Genomic DNA, 7,871 nt, shown 5'->3' on the forward strand with positions numbered 1-7,871 from the left:
CTGCTGTCTGATAAGAACGAGACACTTGCTTTTCTCCCAACTGGATGTAATGTTATTATGATTGTTTTTAGAGAGCAAAGCTCATGTGGCTCAGCTCTGTGTTGCAATGCAGTGATGGCACAACAGTCACTATAAATTAGGTGTTGATGATTGCTGGTGTTTTCTCTTGTTGCTCTACAATGACAACTATTTCCTCCAGATTGCAAACCCGATGCTCTCCAACAAATAGCAGCGTCCGTGCCAGGTCACTTGGAAAATGAAAACATGTGTTGTTGCAACAGCAAAGTATGCATAACTTTATTCCTCTGATGGGCATTGTTGTTGGCATGCGGGGCAAAAATTCCTTTCTGGGGAGACTTCAGCAAAAAAAAATCTGATGTAAGTAAACCCGACACTTTTAAATTTTCACGAGTTTGTAAAAATGCATATGCCTAACCTACTTATTTTGTTTAAGGACAAGCAAATGATCTTCCTCATTCAAAGCACGCTGAGGAAAAAGGTGGGCGTGACCCGCGGACTCTCGACTTCCCATTGTATCGCTCAGTGTGCACCTGCCTGTCTTCCTAAGCTTACATAAACAGACAGGTGACCAGGAGAACCAGTAGCCTAGTGATAATAAACCGGAGCAATTTCTAGTAGGCGGTATTTTGCGCCCTGTAACACGTCACGGGTGTAATACACGTGTGGGGCGTGGAATCGAGCGGATGCCTATAAGGAGCGGGGGCAACATTGTCTGACGGGCATCACAGCTCTCTGTGAAAGTCGGAAGAGATACGCCGGCAGTTAATGTGAAGTCCACAACCTGGAGAGGCGACCTACGTGAGCCGAGGAAGCTGCGAGCATTCAGTACGAAGACGCTTCTCCACACACATCTCCGCCTATGGGGCGTGGAGAGAGACGGTTGTGCATCTGTTTGCTTTTGGCGCGTTCGCAAACATTAGCGATCCAGGTACATGTGTAGCGACTTGTTTTGACTTTTTTTTTTTATCAGCAGAACCGGTGAGTGTGTGTGTGGAGGCTGAGCTGTTTTGTCAATAAACCAAAATATCCGAGCACGTGCCAGCGGGAAGTCCATTGAGGCTGCTTTTATTTAAAGCTACGCCAGGTCTCATTCAATGGGGTGCCAACTGACTGTTGAGCCACCAGACTCATGTTTTACAGCTGACGTCAGGCAGGGGGAAATGACGGGTGTTTTAAAGAGTAAAAAGTGTGAAGGAGTACGCGTAGAGCCGTCCGTGTGTGTTTGGAAACGCGTCCCGCATCTCGAGGATGGCTAATGATGACGACTGCTATCTCCTGGAAGATGCGCAGTTTTTGCCGGCGGATGAATGAGTAACTGTTCTAGAAATTTCCCCCGAGCACTTAGGTGCAGTTGGGACTACTTGCCTGACCGTGGTAGACTGGTGTCGCCCTCCTCTCTGTATTCACAAAGGCACTCTCAGGCTGTCAGGCACATCTGGCATTGTTCTGTACACTAACTATCCATTATACCACTGCTCTCCACGATGGCGTCAGTCGGCCTTTGCTCCAAAGCCCTTTATCTCTTACTGTGTTATTAGACATTTAAAGCAGAGGTGCCACATTTGGTGTCTCCCTGTAGGTAGGCTGCTGTGACCGTTGCCTGAGAGCGACATTCATTTAAAATCCGGCTGCGCAAAGTAAGCTGCTCAGCATAAGTTTAGTCCTTAACGACTCCTTAAATAAATTGCAGCTTCTGTTTATCCTCAGGGTTTGTAGATTTTATTGTAATTCATATTCCCAATGTGGTATTGGCACATGCCAGGACACGTTTGTCTTGGCGTGCTTCTCTGCTGTCAAGTAACTGCTATGCACTTGCACACTAGACCTAGATAGGTCTTGGCTTAGAAACATAAAAAAAGAAGAAAGAAACTTTAACTACATGGATTTATTAATGTGTTATGCATGTGCTAAAGTCTGCCCCGTGGCATTATTTAAACCCATGATGTCAGTATGTGGGAGCATGCTGCACAAGTCCCCATCCTGGCATACCGGGGTGTTGGTGATTGAGCTTGACTCTTGCGTTAAACAATGATATTGCAAATACAATTCTATTTGTCTGCTGAATGAATAAATGCTAGTTTCAGAGTCAGAGTCTCATGGGCAGTTTGTGGTGAACACATGGAGCGCAGGCCTTGATGATGAGATGGTAAAATGAAAACAAAGGCTTCTTTTACAGAGAGGGATGGTTATGCATAAAGCATGGTTGTGAAGTCCGATGCGTGGGGTTATTTTCTCCCATGCATGGCAAGCTGAAACCTCAGGAGGGGCCTGGCAGCCAAGTGTGTGTTTGTATGTTTGTGTGTGTATGAGACTGACACAAAACAGATGTGCTCTGACATCCCCTTGCATATTACTTTTTGCTGACACAAGAATTTTATTTTAATCCATCCCTCTCGTAATCTTATGTTCCTGCAGAATTTGGAATATTTAGCATATGCAGAATGCAGTTAGCTATAAACGTTTGGTGCAGTTAAATATCCTTCTAATTTCAGGAGTGGAATATGACGATGCCAGTTTAACAGATTCAGGTGTGTCCATAAAAGCAGACATTGTGAATCGGTCCTTGTTTTGTGTGGTATATATAAAGGAGCTATACTCCTTTAGCTCCATATTTAAACTTGTAGCCCTAAATGTATTTTTGCTACCTGTTTATTTTAATGCGCTGCAAATTTTTGTGTAAGACACAAGTCAAACTGCACATTTGGTTGTGGCGCAGCGGCGTAGTCTTTGCCACATTTCATGATGTCTTACATAATGCTTCTTTGAAGGTTTTATAGTAGTGTGGCTTGAGTCCTTTTGTGTTTAAACAGATTAACGAGGAAAGTCATAGGAAGTCTAATCCCACTGGAAAAATACTAGAGTTACAAAGCTGGAAATGAGCAATAATATATTGGGCTTCATGTAGTTTACTGAGCGTATTTTCATATATTTTCATATATTTTCTTTTATTAGTGATTTTTGATCATTTTATTTTTGTCATCAGATGCAACACATTTCTGTAATTTTTTTTTTTGCCTCCACTACACTTCAAATCAAACCTCTAATGTGGTGTTTTTCTTTGCTGTCTTGCAGGAATTTTAACTCTTGGCTTTTCTAGACCAGAGACGTGCCGCATCCTCCGCTTAAAAACTAGAACGACCTCAGTGCCAGTGGATAACCCCATCCAAGTAGTGTATTTGACCAGACAGTGGATCTTAACAACTTCCATCCAGACAGCAAACCAAAGCACAACATTTCCATTCCATTTAAACAAGTGCAAAATACGTATATTTATATATTTCCAGTTTTCTTTATTTTCTTTTATTTTTTTAAAGTTTCCTGTAAGACTTTTTTTTTTTAACATAATCTGTAAAAAATGGCTGGTGGAATGGAAGCAGCAGACATAGCTGTGGTGGCACTGTATTTCGTCCTGGTGCTAGCCATCGGGTTTCTTGCCATGTGGAAAGCCAATCGCAGCACTGTGAGCGGCTACTTCCTGGCTGGACGCTCCATGACATGGATTGTGATAGGTGCCTCGCTGTTTGTTAGCAACATTGGCAGTGAACATTTCATTGGCCTGGCTGGGTCAGGAGCAGCAAGTGGCTATGCTGTAGGAGCGTGGGAATTTAATGCACTTCTACTTCTGCAGCTGCTTGGCTGGGTATTTATCCCTGTGTATATCCACTCAGGAGTTTACACCATGCCAGAGTACCTATCAAAACGCTATGGTGGCAAACGACTCAAGGTTTACTTTGCTTTCTTGTCTGTGCTGCTTTACATTTTTACCAAACTGTCTGTGGACTTGTATGCTGGAGCTCTCTTTATTCAGGAGTCCCTTGGATGGAATCTCTATTTGTCTATTGTTCTGCTTATCAGTATGACTGCTCTGCTCACTGTCACTGGTGGATTGGTGGCAGTGCTCTACACCGACGCCCTTCAGGCAGTGTTGATGATCAGTGGAGCCCTCACCTTAACCATTATGAGCCTGATCAAAGTCGGTGGGCTAGAGGGTGTCAGAACTAAGTACATGCAGGCAGTTCCTAATGTTACCGCTATACTAGCCACTGGAAACTACACATACTCTCCTTCATGTCAGATTGACCCTAAACCAAACTCGCTGCGCATCCTTCGAGGTCCCCTGGATGAAGACATTCCTTGGCCAGGTTTTCTTTTTGGCCAGACGCCTGCATCTATTTGGTACTGGTGTGCAGACCAGGTCATTGTCCAGAGAGTACTGGCAGCAAAAAACATTGCTCATGCAAAGGGCTCAACACTCATGGCTGGATTTCTCAAAATCCTGCCCATGTTTCTAATAGTCATTCCAGGAATGATATCCCGCATCTTGTTTGCAGATGAGATTGCCTGCATCGGGCCGGAGCACTGCATGGCTGTTTGTGGTTCCCAAGCTGGCTGCTCAAACATTGCCTACCCACGTCTGGTCATGGCGGTGATGCCTGTGGGACTCAGGGGTCTTATGATGGCAGTCATGATAGCTGCCCTGATGAGTGACCTTGACTCGATCTTCAACAGCGCAAGCACCATCTTCACCTTGGACATCTACCAGACCTTTCGGACGAAGGCATGCCAACGCGAACTGTTGATTGTGGGCCGCATGTTTGTTGTGGTCATGGTGGTCATCAGTATTGCCTGGGTGCCTGTCATTATTGAGATGCAAGGTGGACAGACATACCTCTACATCCAGGAAGTTGCTGGCTACCTCACTCCACCAATTGCTGCCCTTTTCCTTCTAGGTGTATTCTGGAAGCGATGTAATGAGAGAGGTGCATTCTGGGGAGGCATGACGGGTTTTACCCTAGGTACCATACGACTGATCCTGGCATTTATCTACCGTCAGCCTCGCTGTGACCAGCCAGATAATAGGCCTGCCTTCGTTGTTCGAATTCACTACATGTATTTTGCTGCTGGGCTGTTCTGGATTTCAGGGTTGGTGGCAATTGTGGTCAGTCTCTGTACTTCTCCACCAGATAAGGAGCAGGTTCGCACCACCACCCTCTGGGGGCTCTACAGCATTGAAATGACTCCCCCTAAGAACAGAGAGGAAACGTACCGGCTGACTGAGAAGAACCACTGTAATGGTGACACAAGCCTGCGTAAAGAGCTACCCCCAGATGTTAAAAAAGAGAGGTGCGTGGACGGGTTGGATATCAAACTTCTGGTCCCTTCCACAGACCATGACCCAGCAACACCAAGTACAGAAACGTCCCCTGCCACCACTCCTGGAGAGATTGGTAACAGAAATATGGAGACAATTAGAGCAGAGGAAGGCTGCCGCAGTGGTGCGGAGACGAGCAGGTGCATGCGTTTGCTGGACTGGGTTTGCGGCTATAAGGGAGAATCGCAGAGCGCTCAGCAAAAAGGGGCGAAGGAGGACGCGAGAGCCATCGCAGAGATGCTGTACGAGCCACCTCGAGTCAAACTTCTCCTCAACCTGGGCTTGGTCTCAGTCTGCTCTGTGGGCATCTTCATGTTTGTTTATTTTTCACTGTAGTAACAAGGACCGAGTGGGGTGGGAGGTGTCTGGGGCTTTTAGAAAGAGTTGACTTTTCAGAGATGTATGAAGCTCTGTCTGTAATATTTACAGTTGTATTTTGTAGCTCTCTAACAGGGATCTAAGCTTAGTGTAATCATTTTTTTAAAATGATGAAAGCTTCTTCACATTTAAAAAAAATCAAAACCAAAACAAAAAACTATGATTTCTCTATGACTCTGAATCTTATTTGACACTAATGTGTCAATTTTGTACAGCGCTTATTGTTAATCCTGCATTCAAAATATCTACTGGGATTTTTAGAATTGTTGTACTCTAAGTGAATTCAATATTTGCCTTATTTGACATATGCACTTGTCTTTTTTGTATTGTGAAAATAAATGTATTCTGTGATTTTTTATTTTTTATTTTTTTTAAGCTTTTTATTTTACTCTTGTTCTCAGTGACTGTAGGCTTAGTTGCTGGTGTAGCATACATATATTGGATATTAACAAATATCCATTTATTTTTCTTTTTTTTCTTTTTATTTGTTTGGTTGAGGGGCCATTATGAACTTTGGGGGGAAAAAAAGAGTTAATGCTGCGAAGCATTTCATTCGCTGCTGGTATTGCATATTACCATTATATTTATTGTGATTATTATATCTGTTTGATTTAGCCTACTGAAGGTGTTGCATCTAAATTTAGTGAAACTTGGAGTTAATATTTAATGTTTTTAATATATACATCTTTTGCAGTACAGAGAGAAAAGAGAGAGCAGAAAGAAGCACAAGACTAATAATGTTGTTATTATCGCTACTATCATTTCCTCTTGCAATAAATGACGTAATGTAAATGGTACATTTGAATTGGCTGTTTACGATGTTGTCACTGATGACCTAAATCAGGGCATAACTGGAGCTGTACTGCTATTTTCATTATACTACATTTCCTAGTCGTGTGTTTTCTTCTTTGTTTTCATTACTTTCACTGTTATTTTTATCTTTCTGTGACTGTATTGTGTTGAAAGTTCATGCACTAATATTGTATTGTAACAAAAAGTCACAAGTACCAACAGTCATGAGTTTATCAGATTGTGTTTTATGCAAATTTCATTTTGTGCTCTACATTACTGAAATGTGTCTCTATTACATTATGTCCACATTGTGTACAATATACTTCAGGGCTCACTGTATCACCTACAATGTACATTTCTTCTATAGCAGGCAATCTGTTGTATATCTACTGTGTGTTAATGTGTTTCTAGTGCACTGCAGTGCTGAAATGTCATTTAATCTTGTTTGAAGTGCATCTTTTATGAACCTCCTACCGAATGTGTCTTAGTGTGCAATGTTAAAGTGACAAAACATCGACGAACACAGACTTTAAGTTTTTTAAGTACTGAAACTTTGTGCAGTAAATACCACATTTCTTCTTCTTCTTCTTTTTTTTTTGTTTAAAGCCATTTTCAGGATTTTGTTTTTCTGTCATGTAGACAGTTTTAGTTAGCATTAACAGATAATGCTAAGCAGAAATGACGTTTCAGACATTTGTTGACAAAGTAGCACTTTACTGGACGAGCTTAATCGTGACATTATTAAGAGTAATTCAGCCAGGGTGCTTGAAATCATTGGCCTTCTAGATTGTGGTCATTATTCCCACAGTGTAACGTGTTGATGCATCAACACCTCATCCCCAGAATACAAAAATAAACAAAAAGTACTGTGTTTGTATGTATTTTTGACACCAATGTTGAATGACCTCAGTCCAAAATGTCAGTTTTATAATGTGATAGGCGTGAATGATGCATAACATGGAGGATGGTTAACAGACGATTGCTGTATAAGTATGGGGAAAGAGCTTTAAAACGCTTTCTTTCTTTCTGAGAGACTTTACATTGTTATTTTTATGGATTTTATTTTTAGAGATTGAAAATAAAGTTTTCGTGGAGACTAAAGCCAAATGTGTTTTCGTTCTTCATAGTCAAAGAAATGAAATGAGAATGAAAGAGTAATGAAGTCACTATATAGTCACTTCTGGACAATAATAGCATTAAGTTGAAATATGCAGCAAACGATTTGTTTGCTGGTGGTGTTTGCTGTTATTGCAGCATTATAGGCACATTTTATTGCAGTGTAATTATCTGCTGGTTCCAAGATGCAAGAAGTCATAGGCATCTGTTTTAAAAAAATAAACTGCTAAATGGTTTTAATTCAGATTAGTTTAATTATGGACCCCACTTTTCAATTCCTCTCTTGTGGTTCTGTTGGTACTGACTTTCATTACAACTTCCGAATAACTGCATTGTGTCTAAATGGCATTTTGCAACTTGCTGTGATTGAGATGTTGTTTTCAGAACTGCTGAAGAGATGAAGGATTCCATG

The 7,871-nt window shown here is 41.8% G+C and overlaps 1 protein-coding gene across 2 annotated transcripts; it reads left to right on the top strand.

The window, feature by feature from the left end:
• The first annotated feature begins 555 nt into the window (after positions 1 to 555).
• Positions 556 to 7,444, top strand: slc5a3b (solute carrier family 5 member 3b). Of its 2 annotated transcripts, none has more exons than XM_085135532.1 (2): positions 556 to 2,549; positions 3,094 to 7,444. In XM_085135532.1, the coding sequence occupies exon 2, from the start codon at positions 3,377 to 3,379 to the stop codon at positions 5,507 to 5,509; it is 2,133 nt and encodes a 710-aa protein (XP_084991658.1). In that variant the 5' UTR covers positions 556 to 2,549; positions 3,094 to 3,376; the 3' UTR covers positions 5,510 to 7,444. The 2 variants fall into 2 exon arrangements, with proteins under 2 accessions (XP_084991658.1, XP_084991657.1); XM_085135531.1 differs by having other exon boundaries at positions 556 to 949.
• The last annotated feature ends 427 nt before the right edge of the window (positions 7,445 to 7,871 follow it).

This window comes from Neolamprologus multifasciatus, chromosome 16 (genome assembly GCF_963576455.1).
Source record: "Neolamprologus multifasciatus chromosome 16, fNeoMul1.2, whole genome shotgun sequence".
Classification (NCBI taxonomy): domain Eukaryota; kingdom Metazoa; phylum Chordata; class Actinopteri; order Cichliformes; family Cichlidae; genus Neolamprologus; species Neolamprologus multifasciatus.

Coding starts and splice junctions, on each gene's coding strand:
- slc5a3b (XM_085135532.1), top strand. CDS start 3,377: ATGGCTGGTGGAATGGAAGCAGCAGACATAGCTGTGGTGGCACTGTAT.